Genomic DNA, 17010 nt, shown 5'->3' with positions numbered 1-17010 from the left:
CGCCAAGCTCTGCAGGACACCAGAGCTTGCCAGACCTGTGCTCCCAAGAAAGCGAAGTAGGCCAAGTTATTGCAAATAGGCTTGATGACGGTGAGCCTAGAACCTTAACTGAATGAAGCGAGAATGCAGGAAAAGAACTGCGCTAACTTTTCATTGTTTCTTTTTAGTTAGTTTAGTTTATGGGGTTTAACATCCCAAAGCGACTAAGGCTAGGAGAGACACTCATCGTTTCTTTTATGCAACATCAAAGCCAGGCGGAGACAAATCAATGCAAATCCATCTAACAAATTCTTCGCTACACTCAAACATGCAATTAGGGGCAATGCCTATTGGTGTGATAAGTCCTTATTTTGCCGCCTAGTTAACGCCCATAGAGAAACTGAAACTACGGCTATTGCCGTCATTTGCGACCGATTTTATGATCATAATGAGCACTGTTCGTATCTGTCCGTTCCCCATGTGTGGTGGCGAACAGAGATCGGAAGCTAAATGAGCCAGAAAACACTGCGACGTAAACGAGTTGTGCCTGCACAACGCTTGTCACTCTTATGTAGTCCCTCATCCCCAGTTCTCTCCTGGCATACGCGGCTGCGTTTTCTCGTTAAGAGGATCAGCTCGGCCTGGTGCGGCAGGCGAAGCACGTTTTGAGCACTTTATTTGTGCTATGAAATAAAGGGTTTACCTACCGCTACTACTACTAGTCTGGAAAGGCATCCCTGTTCTTAATATTTGTCTGCAGCTGCGCAGAATACTAGGTAATCGAGCTTTCAGATCGCGTTCCACGGAATATGACATGTAGTTGCTCTTCTTAAAACTCTCATCCTAGCAGTACTTACCCTTGCAAGCCGGGGGATCGAAGAGCCAGGCACCGTTTTCTTGGCAGGTGTTAATTTCGGAGCCGACCAGGTCAGTGTTCGGAGGGCAGATGTGTGTTACCCTGGTGTTACTCCGCTGGCGCCCGGAGATAGGTTGGTCGCCCACCACCACTGTGCCATTTCGCTGGGCGAACTCAAGAAGCATCTCTTCCGAGCACCACACTTCTGCGCACCGAAAGTAGACAAGCCCCGTTAAATGGACGAAATTTCATGGGAATTGAAGCTGCCGGTTATCGGAAGATGCTGAACGCCTTCCAAAGTGTTGGACGACATTTTATTTTGCATTTAGAAACATGTGTTCTGAGTTATAACATTGAAACCTATCTAGTACTTAATTTGAATTTTGACCCTCCGTGCTATTCTTCTAGGTTAATACATCATAGTAGCATTTGATTTCTGGTTAGTTGGCCCAAGGCTCTGAAGGTTATGCTCGACGCTGTAGCGCCAAGGGATCTGGCCTTCCCAGCGCGTCAAACCAAATCCGCGAGGATGAAGTACACCCAGCCACGCACACAAACACGCATCAGTCGGAGGTGCGCATGTTTCTTTATCATCATCTCTGTTCGATCCTGCTGCCCTGCTTCGTCGGAGGGGAGGAGGGGGCGGGGAAGTCACGTGACACGCACGCCGCCGTTTGACGTGCGCTGGCAGCCGACGCGCGTTCTATGATGATCGAGCGCCGGAGGCGTGAAAATAATCGCGCGCCCGACGACCGAGATGCGCTGTCATTGCCCGATGCTGGACTCGGGTGTTTCTGATGGAGCCGATCCTGGATCACCTCGCGGACGTCCTCCAAGGCGAGCGGAACGTCGGTAGGCGGAAGAACGGCGGTGGCGAGATGGTCGGCATCCTCGTTGCCACCGTGACCGGGCGCCAACTGCGCACGAATACTGCAACCGCGCTCTGCGCTCAGTCTCGAAGTAGCGGTTCGTGGCTGCGCCGATTTGTGCCGCAAGCCACGCGCTCCGTGTAGCATTTTATTTCATCGTGATAGTATCCTTGCTTGACAGTCACTTGGTACTAAAAATACGTTCGCAGTGCGTGCCGTATCTTTATTTTAGCGTGTGCTTTAGAAGCTGACTCGAGGACGCAAGCACAATGTTAAGACACGTGGACCCGCTATAATTCGCATGCACGAACATTTTAGACTGTACGAGTGCTTTATTCGGAAAGTTATGTTGATGGAAGAAAAGTTCCGTTGAAGATCCACAAACGCTTCGGGAGCTTTTGCATATCCTGTCTACATGTTTCCTTCCTTCTTTGTGACTTGAACTTGCAGCGTGGGTCGTTGGATGCAACCGACGCGCTAGCCGGGTTTCCATCGCAACGCAGCGCATGCGCAGAGGGCAATGGGAGTGAGATCAAGTGGTAAAAACCTCTCCCTTGGCGGATGTGGGTGAGTGCGCTCCAAAGCAATACGATTTTCGTTTGACGCGCCGGGGTGGCAAGAACTCGTGGCGCTACAGCGTCGAGAATATTAGCGTTTTTGAAATTTTAAAAGTTCTTGTGGCTATTATTAATGACTGACTAGAAATATCTAATCACAAGCAGGCGCCTCACTGTAATAGTTGAAATTTAACTACAAAAAATTAGGTAATCAGCATACCAGGTGACCTGATTCCTCAGTTTTCTGATGTCCGCCATTACTGGTATCTCTGCCCTGCAAAAGCTGTCTTTATGCTTCAAATAACCTGCTTCTAAATATTGCTAGCGCCCTTCAATAAAGTATTCTGTATAATGTAAAGTGCACGAAACATCACCCACCTGGTACGTGACAAGAATAATTTTTAACTGCCTTTTGCAAAGAGCCGCTCCGTCAAGAGAGCTTGAAGCAAGCCTCTCGTGTTTAGCACGGATGGGAATGCACACCCACCTTCACAGTGCGGAGATTCGTCGCTCCACTGACCATCGGCGCCGCACGTGCGGGCGCTGTTGCCGACCAGCTTGAAACCGTGGTTGCACGAGAACTCGGCCTTCGATCCAAACACGGTTCCCGAAAGGCGCACAGTGCCGTTACCGATGCTTTCCAGGGGACCGCATTCCACGACTGCGGTAAAGAACGTAGCTCGGCTGAGAACGAATGAGTAGGAATGAGGCAGCTTCACAGTCCGCCCCAGAACAATGCTTGGTAGTTCACTACAAAAAAAAAAAACAAGAGAAGAGAAGAACTGCCTCATGTTGCCACACTGGCGCGCAGTCTAGCTGGATTTCGCGCAGTACATCATTTCAATGCACACTAAAGGGAAATAGTAAGTCAAGCTAGAAAGAGATTATTCTTCGGGAGTAGCACCAACGTTTTCTTCTGCCTGCTTGAATAGGTGGCAGCGTTCTTGAGAAAATCGCAAATGAAGTTCTCGATTTACTAATTTCCCGTGGTGATGACGTAACCTTACCTGGTTTCAACAATTTGGTGACATGTTCTAGCCCGTGACGTCACGGAGAGCACTCCGCAGGTCGCAAGGTGAGACTGTACAAAGAGAAGCACGCGGATGTAAACTACAAATATGGCAGATGGGTGGCTTTATTATTTTATGCGCATACACTGGCTTTTTTTTTTAATCCTGAAGCGCAGTTCACGGACAGTGTGGATAAAGTGATCGACGAATGAGTATCCCACCCGCCGCGGTGTCTGAGTGGCCTTGGTGTTGTGCTGCTGATCGCAAGATCGCGGTTTCGATCCCGTTCGCGGCGGCAGTATTTCGACCGAGGCAAGACTGACAGAAATTCATAGACCATTAGTGCGATTCGTGAGGAAGCGTATGCGTTATAGTCGGATAAACTCTAGAACGAAGCGGCTTTTCCCCGTCAAACGGCCCCCCTTCCAGCCAATGGCGTCGGCCGATTCTCATGAGCCTGCTAGCGTGACAATGCAAGGAGGATACTAGCTGCTTTCATCTGCCACTCCCTGCATTGTCACGCTAGCAGGCTCATGAGAATTGGCCGACGCCATCGGCTGGAAGGGGGGTCGTTTGACGGGGAAAAGCCGCTCCGTTCCAGAGTTCTATCGGACTATACCATCAGAAGCCGCTGCCGGGTTCTGAGCGTGCGAACGGTTGGCGTAATCCATTCCAACAATCACCGTGTGACACGCCGTACCCCTGTCCTCTCTCTCCGTCCCTTGACCCTGATTGGCGAAAGCGGAGTTCCCATCTCCACCCGTCGCCGCCCACCCTCTATTCTTCTCTCTCTTCCCCCTCTTCCTGAAAGAGCCGAGTGCTGAATAATCGTACCTTCCATAGTTTTTGCTGGTCGCGACGCGTGCGAGCATACAGCCGCGAATCTTTTCAGTGCTTCTTTCTTCACACTGAAAGCGGCCGGCACGCGGCTTTGACACTTCGTCGCGCGACAAGTGACGAGATTTGTCTTGAATTACTGTCCTCAGTAGAAGACAGCGTCATTGGCCATGCTGAATAGCTGCCTCTCTGACACAAGGGGGGTCACAGCAAAATATTTATTTTGCTCTGACAGCAAAATAAATATTAAGTCCTTTTTCTGTGTCATTCTTTGGTCTTTCTGCTAAAGTTCGTAGCACCAACTATCACCTCCCCCTCCTTATTTTTCCCATTGCTCGGTTCGTTGCAAATATAGAACAATGTGAACGAAACAAAGGAAACATAAGCACGCTCAAGTGCTGGTCTTTTTCACTGTGCCAAGGCAGAAAAGGAGGCCGAACCCAGGGCCATGCTTCCCGGGTCTGGCTGCTTCGTTTGAAGCCTCTGGGGCAGCTCCTAATTGCTTCGGCGGTACAATAGGAATCCACAGCTTCCACTCAGGAAAGCTCCCGCCGTGCACGTTTCTGCTTATTCCTCGTGCCCAGCGGAGACAAGTACAACTGGGTACCGCTGTGCCCTTGGCCGTCGTAACCTTGGGGGCGCTTCTAATGACTTGTTCTGAACTCGGAAGTGCGCCATCTGCTCCTTCGGCCTCTTGAGCGATGCCTGAAACCTTGCAGCTTCGGAGATTCTCGTGACACGTGCACTCCTGCCTATAGTCCTCGTATACCCGCGGGCAGCGACAGAGAATACCAGCAATCTCGGACACACGGCCGTTACTTAACTGTGTCCGCACTTGCCAACCCGGACCCAGGTACAGCGCGTCGTCCCTGCTTTCAAGGCGCCCCACAAAGAATGTGAGAGACGAAAGATTTGCCGATAAAAGCAGCAGTGGCCCATTTTTTAAAAGTAATTTCGAGGTAATTTCTTACTTTTGCAGCGAAATTACTCTCCCGAAGTATTTCATTGCAATACAAAATTAGTAAACCGAAAAATTGATTCATTAAATCACAAATCATCAAGAAGACTAAATTTCAGTAATTTAATCCTGCATGTCTGGTACTGGCAGATCGAAGTTAACGAGAGAAATCGAGAGAAGACGGCTTTCACCGCACTGGACACGTTATTAGATTTTAAGGTCATGCCTTTTGGACTTTCCACTGCACCAGCGACATTTCAGCAGGTTATGGGCAAGGTGTTGGCAGGCCTGAAGTGGCGAAGGCGTCTCTTTTACATGGACGACGTCGTACCCATATTCAATTGGCCAACAGATTTTCTATAGACTTCATAACTTCCCACAGACTCTATTGCCTTCCTAAAAATATTTAATTTTTTATTCGTCGTCTATGGACTGTCTATAAAAGAAATACGATTGAGAGTCCATAAGACATTTGTCTATTCATGATATATAAACTCTGTATGGACGAAAGTAGATTGAGAGTTTTAGTAGTTTCTCAATTATAATCTGTGTACTGCCAATTGACGCAAGCCGACATTCATAGTCGACATTCAACTTTAGAGATCTGTCTATATATAATTTAAAGACTGTATATAGACCCAAGTCAACTGAAAAGTTTAGACTTGTCAATCATGCTGTTAAAGGAGCAGGGACGGCAGATTTTTCTTCCATGCATGGCTTTTTTTTAAGTGGCGCGTGAGGCATTGGTATATGTAGATCACCACGTGAAATTTACCTGCGCCCGCTAAATAAATTATAAATAAGTTGCTTCAGATTCAGTCTCAACCGACAAATGGTGGCCATGATGTCGCAAACGAGCTGGGACAACACTGAAGTCACGTGAGGCATGCAAACACTGATAAAATCGCTGCTTTTGTCGTTTTAACTCACCCCAGCTCTTACTCGTCTTTTTTTCGTATTGATAACAATGACCAAACAGCTAATACATCCCGATTTCTGAATGCCTCCCGTTACCTCAGCCTCGTCTGAATTGGTCTGCGACGTCATAGTCGCCGTTCGGCTGCTCAAACCGAAACGATCAGAGGGAAACGACCGAATTATAAATAATCTACAGTGAGTAGGCGAACTTCCCGTGGCGATCCATCCTTACTGACGTCTTGTGCCGCATTGCAAAGAGAGAACACAAGAAATTTTGGCGCCTCCACTCCTTTATTAAGCACCTACAGCGGACCGACGCCCGACGCCACAACTTATGCCGACGACGGCACACGGAATACGAGAGAGGTGAGCGTTTATGATTATGCGGAGCTGGGCGAGTTGGAGAGGATGCATCTTGGAAAATTCAGCGCAACAAAGGACGAGTACAACTGCGGAGGACAGAGACGACTCACGAACGCTGTGGCTGTCTATGGGTGTGGATGCCCATTCGCCGCCGCGGACTGTGTGAGAAGCTTTTGTGCCGCTACTTCGGTTCGTACAAGTTCCTCCGTCGAATTGACTTGACTGCGTAGTTGTCCCCGACGGAGTGACAGCATCCCAGAGGCGCCGCACGCGCCCTGTTGTGCATGTCGTGCGCCTCAAGCCCTATTATGCGCGCTTATGGACATTTCGCTGAAGAAGTTTCGATGTTTATTTCTTCTACTTTACTTTTCGTTGCAAATCATCGCGCAGATGCTTCTTTGAGAATGGGTAATGGTGTGAACCTCTGTAATATTTGTTCGTGCGCGAAGACGCCTCGCGGCTTTGCCACTTTCTGGTGCGAGAAACGACGAGATTTATTTTGAATGATTGTAGCCGCTCTCATCTGCTTGTTTGAAGCTGCCTTAGGTGCTTTCAGCGCCTTATCTCGAAAGTTCGTCGTCTTCGAATTGAGCGCTACTCGAAAGCCACGGTGACTCAGATCTGCGAAGCTGGCTAGTGCAGTGGCGCAATAAACAGTTTTCTTTAGAAGTCTTTCGCTGTCTCTCTGCCTGCCCGACTACCGTCACAACTCTGTGACAATATGTCTCAGCCCTGTATGTGAGACGTGTGTAAAGATCGTTGGTACTTTACTTGACATCAGTGGAAGAAGCGGCTGCGAGGTTGCACTGCGCTCGCTCTCTGCGATGGTATGTTTTGCTTGATAAAAGTATTGTGCGGTGTCCGGCTGCCCTGCTGCTGACGCCCGCGACGAGGGGGGCGCGCTTCGCGCGAAAGATATCCCAGAACGTGGCGCTGTTGCTCTGTAGGAGAAAGTGGAGGGTCGCTCGTAGTTGAACCGCTACGTTGTGGAGTGCTAAGCCCCGTAGGTTTTCACCGCACCGCGGCTATATATTTTCTTCCCATTAAAAAAAGCACGGTTTGTCTTTCCTTGACTCTAGAGGTGCGATCTCAGTGCTCTTTACATCAGTGCTCTTTTCGGTGTTTTTTAAGGTGCTCTTTTCGGTGCTCTTTTGAGTACCCGCGAACTTTGTGTAGCCCAAATGGTTTCAGTCCTATAGACAATCTGCAGTACCAAGGCGTTATGGTAATTGTTCTACTGTGCGCCTAAAAACTACTGCGATCAGCCACTTGGATCGGGATAAATGCGAGACAGTAGTCTGAACGATTAGAGCCACGCGTTTGGCTGATCACGTTGCTTGCCTATAGGTGCTCTCGATATAGCCCAGTTGGCTGATGCATTTCACACGTGACTTCGACAGGGCACGCCCGCTCACGCCTATAAGCGCAAGCCGGTGGCGTGATAATGAACTGCGGGTCCGCCTAATAAATGATTGCTGCTCTTCCCAATGATTTCCAAGCTTCATGGCAGGATTCCTATGCACAGGCGCAGCAAAGAAAATCTTTCCTCACAGGAGCGCCGTTGTTGTTCGTGCGTTGTTTGGTATCCTAGAGTCCGATCCCAGTGTTTCAGCTTTGTAGCTTTTCTGCAGCATCGTCACCTGAATTTCATTTTGTTTCATTCACACATTGGAAGCTACTAAACTCAGTTTGCATTGTCTTTCACCAAACTTTGTAGAACCGTGAAAACGCTGCAGAACAAGAACATGATCAACCGCGTAGAGGAGACCAAATACTCTAATTCATTTGCACATGCAGTCATGACCGCGAGCACTCAGGTGCATCTTGAGTCTTGAAGGCATTTATATGCATTTCAACGCCCTTTTTGCGTTTTTTTCCTCAAAGTGCGTGCCCTCTCTAAAAACCTCACCATCGGTGTTTTTTTGCGCTTTATGCGACATAGACAACCCATGGTGCGGCAGTTAGGCTAAATAATAATAATAATAATAATAATAATAATAATAATAATAATAATAATTGGTTTTGGGGGAAAGGAAATGGCGCAGTATCTGTCTCATATATCGTTGGACACCTGAACCGCGCCGTAAGGGAAGGGTAAAAGAGGGAGTGAAAGGAGAAAGGAAGAGAGAGGTGGCGTAGTGGAGGGCTCCGGAATAATTTCGACCACCTGGGGATCTTTGGGGGAGGAAAAACACTAAGGCGCCCGTGTGCTGTGCGATGTCAGTGCACGTTAAAGATCCCCAGGTGGTCGAAATTATTCCGGAGCCCTCCACTACGGCACCTCTCTCTTCCTTTCTCCTTTCACTCCCTCCATTACCCTACCCTTACGGCGCGGTTCAGGTGTCCAACGATATATGAGACAGATACTGCGCCATTTCCTTCCCCCCAAAACCAATTATTATTATTATTATTACTATTATTTAGCCTAACTGCCGCACCATGGGTTGTCTATGCCGCATAAAGCGCAAAAAAACACCGATGGTGAGGTTTTTAGAGAGGGCACGAATAATAACAATAATCAGGTCGTTAGCTTCAATACAGTGCTCACAAATTATCCGAGGTTGTCGTCTGAATTCTGCAACGCCAAGAAGAGAGATAGGAATCAATGCAAAAGAAAGAAAAAAAAATTCTTCAAGGGGCATTTACAAAAAAAAAAAGAAGCGTCATCACCTGTGACCAGCTTGGGTGATCTGACACATGTGCAATGTGCTGCAAATTTTTTATCCTTAGTGTCTTTTGTCATGCACCAGAGCGAACAGGAAGCTCAAATAGGCGTGCAGCTGTTTGGAACGCGCTGCTGCCTTCTAATGGGGCAGCGAGTTAGTATGTTAAGAATTGTCGTAAAAGAATTCACGCATTTTTAAGGCGATAGCCTTTACAGGCTCATACTCGCGGTGTCCGTCCGTCCATCCGTGACACTCGTCAACTGGATCAGACAAAAAATATTTGTGCACAATGGGATTCGAACCACCATCCTTCCATTCCGCAGCTGAACGTGCTAACGACTACGGTATACTTCTTTTTTTTTCTTTATAGACTACGGTATACTTCCAGCCAACGCATATGTAGTTCTTCTTTTTTAGGACGCTGTAGAGTGCAGAAAGGCGCCGAATCAGATGGATGCCTCCAAAATGCCCTCTAGTGTCTCCAGTATTTAAGATTAACAAACATCTGTGTACTTAACATATTAAGCACATATCAGTGACACAAGCAGCAACACCGCGCTAAAGGCTTTCGCGTCACCGCACTTAAGGTCAACAAAGTGTTCCTGAATTCTTGAATACATGATGTAGAGAGCCTTGCGCTTTTTGTGGTTTGTGGTGAGAGCGCGGTACTGGAATGGCTGCTCATCCGATCAGCGACGGCAGCTGACTACCAGACTGACGCATTACATTCGCACCCCGCGCGGCCGTTTCCGCTACTGTTGATGGCGTTGATAAGAGGATAAACGTAGGAGTAGCAGATTTTTTTAAACGGAAATAGTACAGATATCAACGATGAATAGTGAGAAGGACTTGCGATGTGGACGCCGCGCGGCGTTCCGCTTGCTCTGCAGCGCGCCATATACCAGAGTATTTTCAACTAGAAGCACGCTCTGTTGATTTGTAATGAGTTACCTTCCACAAATAATAGGAAAAAGTTCGCTGCTCGAATTTAGTAATAAGGCTGTAAATTTTGAAGAAAACTGAAAGGAAGAGGAAAGTTTCTCTTAACAAGGGAAGTTTAGGTTCGAGGCGCAGTCCAACGGCTCAAATCGTCTTTGAGACCGTTATACCATTTGATAAAAGGTTAAAATGTTAGAATTGCTTCGTAGACATTTTGGGAGCCCCCTTGGTGCCTCGCAACAAAGAGTTGAAGGGGAAAGGAGCACAAGCACTGCGCAACCAGCCATGAAGAAGGGAGCGAACCGGGCCGCGGTGAAATGCAGAAAGATTGGAGCATGGAATAAACGGTCAACAAAGTTCAGTTAATTATATTCTTGCTGATATCGCGAAGATAAATTTTTCTTGGCTAGGGCATGTAAGCACAGAAGAGATAACCGATGGCTCGTCAGGTGAACACGTTGCAAGAAACTGCACATGGTTTAGTTGCGCAGTGAAATTAAGAAACCTGCGGGGATACGGTGTACGCACCTGACGCCGAGCAGGACTAATAGAAGATAAATATAAAGTGTTTTTGTCTGGACGTGACTGAGATGCTGACGATAATAGAGAGATTTGACATAGCGCAGACGTACTAGCGAACACGTATGCAGGATTATCTAAAGCTGACTGCGCACACACAGTGGTCCCACCTGGCCCCGCCCCTTGACACTGCGTGTGCGCAGGGGGCGGCCCGCATTGCGGTTTACGCTTCTGCTAGTAAGTCTCCGCTGTAGTAAATGTTCCTATTGATATTGATCCCACAGTACAAGCAACATCATCTGCGTCAGTCCTCGAGAAACCGCATCACTACACAATCGTTTGATACGGGGCATCTACACTCCGGATCGATCTATTGAGAGATGAGCCACGTAAAGGTCACTGTTGAATTCCTGAACACAAGAAGAGGAAATAATTTCACTGCTGCTTTTGGTGGAGTTTTTAATTTTTAAGGCAGTTTAATTTTTGCGAATATTTTGTTGGTCACAAAGTGGCCTTGACGCCACGCGTTCTTTACTGGTGTTACAAATCTCTCACCCCCGTACTGGGTTTGTTTTAGAAGTGACACCAAGGACAAATAGAAGCTGGGCTGTTTTAACAGACTACCGCATTTAAACGAAAAAGACACCAATCTCACCGAAAGCGTAGCTTTTAAAAGGTTTAAAAGCGTTTACGGCGCCTTACGGTTCAAAACGGCGGCAACTAGTCATTCCCGGTGTAAGCGCTCTGAGTCGAGTGATGCGAAAATTTGTAAATTCCATTTTCTAAGCCATAAATGAGTCTTGCTGCCGGTCGGATGTCAGCACTGCATGCCAGAAAGAGCCGAAGAATGAATTATTACTGAAAAAACAATTCAGTGGAGTTCTCCTCAAGGTCTCTAATAAATTTAACCCCTACCATCCGCCTTAAGGGTCCAAGACGGTGGTCAGTGAAAAACCGGTCAGCTCAAAGGGCTTACTATTTGTTTTCACTGTGGACCTACCATCGGCCTCGCTGGCAGCATCGCAGCGGATTACCTTGCACAATAAACCTAGTAACATGTTTATGTCAGTGATATTTAAAAGACGCTATCCTAACAAAGCAGCACTTGGCGAGCCGCATCTACCACCTTCCACCCTCCCTTGTGCTACAAGAGGTCTCCGGCCTTGCAGTGAAGCCTCGAAAGGGGAGGTATACAATTAAACAGCGTCTTAGGTGCAATATTCATTAAAAAATCGCTCACTGAGAGGCATGTGGTAGCTCAGCGACTTCTGATGTTTCGAGAGGACGCTTGCTTTCCAAGTTAGAAGTGGCAGAGGTAATCTTTTCTTTTTAATGCCAGTCACAGGTGAAACAATTGCCGTCATGAGCAGAGAAATGACATCGCCGCCTGCATCTTAACATCACCAGCGTAACAGGCCCAGTCTAAGCCTGCAGATAAAACGCGGTTTCTGTGGCCGTAGTACAACACCTCTTATCAATGTAAAAGACAGCACAACTCGAGCAACTCTTTTAACAGCTCTATCACTCATACCACACAACCACTACTGCGGTCGTAGTTTGCCTGGACAGTACAAAGTAACTTTGGGGTTACCCATGACAGCCGTCATTCCATTGTTGTCGGCCGCTAAAGCGAACAATCCTGAAGAGGACTTTTGCCCCAGATGGGTACTCACTGCGACACTCTGGCTTCGGTGCGCTCCACTGGGCGTCGCTCTGGCAGTAAAGCTCTTCCCTTCCCTCCAGCCGGTAGCCCCTGTTGCACTGGTAGCGCACGCGCCTTGGGAACACGAACACAGCGTCCAACAGGCGGCCATAGCGGACGTCTCCCGGATAGCCGCACGACACCGCTGCAGGAGTGCAATGCAGCTTAATTGAACATAGTCTGCCTGTATTTGAGCGAACCCTACTTGTCGATATTGCCCCTGATATAGCAATATTCCCGCTATCTTTGTGTTATGCTGAGCTGTGGGTGCTATAACACTTCTTTAGCGTGCCTTAGTTCCAAGTCGTAATGGCATTGTTCAGGCCAAGATGGCGAAAGGCTCTCCTCATTACGCAATACGACGTCAGTGCTTTTATAACTTTTTTCATGCGAAGGTGCTCTTCTGACAAATTCGAGCTCATTACTGTCTACATCTGAATTACATAGCGGTGCCGGTCGTGACAGAAAGGTGCTGCACGTAAAGGGTGCGTCTAAAGTTCCCCGGCAACAGAGTCTGCTTTTTGGCTTTCACGACACCATTGATCGAAGCTGAAAATCTCTATTGAGAGCAGCAGAAGTATGATTACCATATCTGATAGCCTTTGTAGCTTCAAAGGTGTCTTAAGTGCCCGAACATAACTGCTAAAAACCAGACCTTGTGGCTTGGGTATTTTTTACGCACTCTGTACCTGACTCTGTGGAAAATGTACAGGCGCAGGCCAAGGGGTTTACTCAGCTGAGCCCTGCAGCGTCGCACGCTTTGCGTCCTCAGCGACATTAGTCTCTCGAAGGCAAGTGGAACTCGCTGCCTCAACCCACCCAAGCATAACACTGCCAAGTGTGCTACGGAGCCCCGCTACGTGGCTTATAAGCAAACCCCTTTGGCTGTATATTTTTTTACAAAGGCTGTACTTGAATATGTCAGCAGCCGCCAGACGACATCAGTAACGAGGTTTGCCCAGATTGGCAGAAAAAAAATTGAATTTTTAGTGAATTCATTGATTGCATTTTTTCATAGCAATAGGCAGTGGCCAATTTGCAACACTTGTGACAAAAGTGGACACCGGATGGTGCATGCGTTTACTGCATTTTTCTTCCTTGCAAGGGTTCTTGAACAGTTGTGGAAACCCGTACTTTAAGTGAAGTCAGGCACAGCTCTGTCATAAATATACACACTCATGGACTGATGCCCATACAGAAGAATTTAGAAACTGAGGACTATTATAAGGATACTTTCAGGGTCGTTATATCGGATGTCACTGCCAGCATAGCTGCTGCAAGCAGAGCCTGGGGAAGGAGTAAACACCCGTTCCCTCTCTCCTCGCTTAACATCCACTGCGACGCAACATACTCCCAAGTTTTCTGGTCTTTGTTGGGTACTTAACTTCCAGCTGATACCTCTAACACAAAAAATGGCGTCACATATTAGTGAAGTCGCAATTCCTGCAGTGCCCGCTGGCAAGTTTGAGCTGATGCGAGACTGCAACCTTCGTTAATGTGAAGTTTCAGCCCTTCCACTGCCTACTAGGAGCAATGGGTGTAGAGAGAAGGTGTAAACTTTTTTTTGAACGGTGTGCTAGTGGGAGGATTAAAACGCTAATGCTCTTAGGTATTATCTCTAAGGACTGTGAAAAGACATCGATGTGACCCGTCATTGAAGAAGATTTGTTATGTAAAAACATGAATGACTCAAAGTGCTCCCTAAACCTGAACCGAAAACGATGAGGGATTATTATCTGCTTCCAAGCGGTGTTCGCACTTAATTACGGCCTCATGAGCAGTAAACACGATGCGTGCAGAGGTTGATCTCAAACCCGAGGTATGTCTGGAAGCTTGTCTCTCGCCGGCAGAATATCTTAGGTCTGTACTGTTCTGTCCCGTGGAAGCACACAACGCGCTGACGCTAAGAACATCACAGTGAGCTGAAAGCAATTTAATATTGCCGCGATTTTAAGAAATAAGATGGAACCATTCCACCAGTACTTACAGTAGTCATGCGTGCAACTATACGACCGCATGTTAAGTAAACAATGGGTTATTAGGCGTTCAGCTACAATGTTTCTTATTTGTTTATATGGTCAATCGCATCCAATGGAAAAATGTCAAATATATTAGGTCCTACTGCGTTCTCGCTGCCTTTGCAAAATTTGTCTCGCTCCATGATCAAAAAGTCAAAGGAGTATAGACACCAAATTTTTAATTGGTTCCGTGTTTTTTGTTTTCTTTCCAACAGCGCGTAAGACCTTAGTGTACATGGATCCCAACGTGGAATTCGCCTGCAACGGGTAAATAATTTTTTATTGACTTCCTTCTCTTATGCACATTCGGTTTCGGCTTTAGCAGCCGAGGGATTGCTGTGACGTCAAAGTTCAGTATTGATCACGTGACCATATTGCAAAATTCAGTGCCACTAAAACCCGGTGCCCTAGCGCCATGCGTGAGCGTGGGGACAGTCTGCCGGTAGGTACTGAGACGTGGCTAGTGAATTAACTCTGGTTTTGTAACGCTGTAGATTTTTTGGAAAAAGTAGTATACAGGCGTGCCGCGTAAGTATGTACTATCGGAGACAGAAGTGCCCAGGACGCGCCGCCGCTGGCTCAGATGCATCGCTGCTTCACCGGAGTCACCTAGTGGTCCGAGAAGGGCGTGTCCATTGCTCGCGCCGCGGGTTACTCGCCTGGAAGCGTTTGCTTTTGGGCTTGGTGCGAAAAGCAGCCCATACGATGAGTCGACACGCTGACGCGCTTTCCGGCGTATGCGGCCGCTCTAATGACTCGCGAGCAAGCTGCATTTCGTTTTGGATTTTACTAGCAGCTCGGGCTGCCGGAGCGTTGATTCGCGTATCAAAAGGTTGGAACACCGCTCTGGGGACATTCTGCGAAGTGCACCCCTTCTAGCAGGAAACGGCACGGCGATAAAAATTGTACCGCCGCCGGCGGTATTCTTTTTGCAGGTGCGCGCGCGTCCTGGGGACGTCTGACCCCGGTGTACACTTTGGTTACCGAGCAAATCTTTGTATCAAGAGAGTCGTCCGTAATAACGCATCGCGAAGAAACGATATTGAGAAAAAAAACTTCGTGATCTAGATCTGCTTCTCTGAATAGTGGTGAACAGGAAAGTGGAGATTAGAGAAAACCACAGTAGCTCCATGTGTGCTATCTTGCTCGCCATTATCTTTCAATTAAATTTGGTGCCGTCTAAAACACTTAGTGGTCTACGAGACACTTGATAGCATTTCATGGCGTGCTGACGTCTCTCCTATTTTGACTGCTCACATACCTCGAACCGCTAGTGCATATCTCTACTTAATCGGCTGACAGCTCTTAAAGACGGCTTTCAGCGTTGCGTAAGCTTCTCAACCATTCATGCAGTTGGAAGAATTGCAGGCGCGTCGACGGGGCACCGTGACACCGAAAACCATGAAACCACAAAACAAATCCACCATTTTCGCATTTGCATTGTCCCACTGCCATTCGCTTGTGTCAATCACTCAAAATACAGGAAATGAGATATCCGGTCGTGGAAACTGATATGTTGGGCTCATCGCTCTCCTTGTTAACGCGACAAAAATACATGGACTCTAATAGGCACTGTGCATTTTCGCCCTGTCCGTTGTCCGGACAGCTAGCTTCCATATTAGCGAGGCGCAAATACATGAAAAATGTTTGGTACACGAAAAACTTCTTCGCAGTTCGAGACATCCGTGTTAACGAGGTTTGTATTAAAGGGGCACGATTGTATCACAGGTGGTACATAACGTCGCTTTTGCGATTTCGCAAAATCACAAGTTTGGGTCACCGAAGAAAGAAAACGACAGTTTTGAGGAATCTGAATATTTTGCTGCAAATATAAGGAACTATTCCGTCGGCAGCAGTGCAAAAATATTTTTTAGCTCTTATGGTTTGGGCCGCCGTGGTGGCTCAGTAGGCATGGTTCTCGACTGGTGACCCCAAAGACGCTGTTTCAATCCCGGCCTCGGAGGTCGCATTTCAATGCAAGCGAAGCGCTTGAGGCCCGTGTACTGTGCGATGCCAGTGATACGTGTGGTCGAAATTATCCGAAGTCCCCCACCATGGCGTTCCTCAGAGGGCGTTATACCCCAGGAACCAAACCAAAGCATCTTATAGTTTGAACCCCCCCCCCCCCCCCAAAAAAAAAATGACGGTCGATTTGGGTCGATAGGCCAAATGAGAATTAAGTGCGCTAGCACATCGGTTTTCAGTTCGGTTCCGGTGTTCGGATAACGATAATGAGTTAATACTAAGATACGCGGAATTCGTCATTCCTTACATTCTATCTCCGTAGGAGTCCTCGTACCACTACTTTCCTGGGAGTTCCTTTACACAGGGCATTGGCAGCCCACATCAGCTCACTAACGCTATCGTCTCTTACGTGTAGGCAAATTGTTTTAGAGCTGTGGTCATCTTAGATGGCAAAACATTTCATTTTCAATGTCTTAGACAAAGAAGCCGTACAGAAAACGCGAACATCTCCGTATGAAAAGCATTTTCAGGCGCAAGACCCCGTTTTTCGTAAAGAGTGTTTTACTAAATAAAGAGGATCCAATCAAGCTGCTGTTCCCACAGGGAATGGCCTCGCACAAAAACCATAAACTAGTCCAGAACTGATCCCCCGCAGAAGAGCAACGTAGGCCGCACAAGCATTGCTTACAGCGGGTTTAATATCCCTATATTATCGCGTACTTTCTTTTCCCTCTTCCACCTTTCCATCCTGTCCTAAAGGTGAGTAAGCTGACTGTGCGGAAGGTCCTAACTGCTGATATCGTTAAGCTCTCCTTTGAGTACGCCTAAGATGCCACTCGCTGTTTCTGTGGTAG

The 17010-nt window shown here is 47.6% G+C and overlaps 1 protein-coding gene across 7 annotated transcripts in view; it reads right to left on the bottom strand.

Annotated features, from left to right (window-relative positions):
• LOC144114394 (sushi, von Willebrand factor type A, EGF and pentraxin domain-containing protein 1-like) overlaps positions 1–17010 on the bottom strand; it is a 226465-nt gene that overhangs the window by 185490 nt on the left and 23965 nt on the right. For all 7 annotated transcript variants that reach the window (XM_077648114.1, XM_077648119.1, XM_077648121.1 and 4 more), the window contains exons 4-6: positions 12145–12318; positions 2749–2922; positions 837–1040 (exon numbers count right to left, since the gene is read on the bottom strand). In XM_077648114.1, the coding sequence (XP_077504240.1) occupies positions 837–1040; positions 2749–2922; positions 12145–12318 (552 nt within the window). The remainder of the gene's footprint in view (positions 1–836; positions 1041–2748; positions 2923–12144; positions 12319–17010) is intronic.

Source organism: Amblyomma americanum, chromosome 1, assembly GCF_052857255.1.
Source record: "Amblyomma americanum isolate KBUSLIRL-KWMA chromosome 1, ASM5285725v1, whole genome shotgun sequence".
Taxonomy (NCBI): Eukaryota; Metazoa; Arthropoda; class Arachnida; order Ixodida; family Ixodidae; genus Amblyomma; species Amblyomma americanum.
The sequence above is the reverse complement of the archived record's forward strand: the minus strand, read 5'-3'. Positions and strand labels throughout refer to the sequence as shown.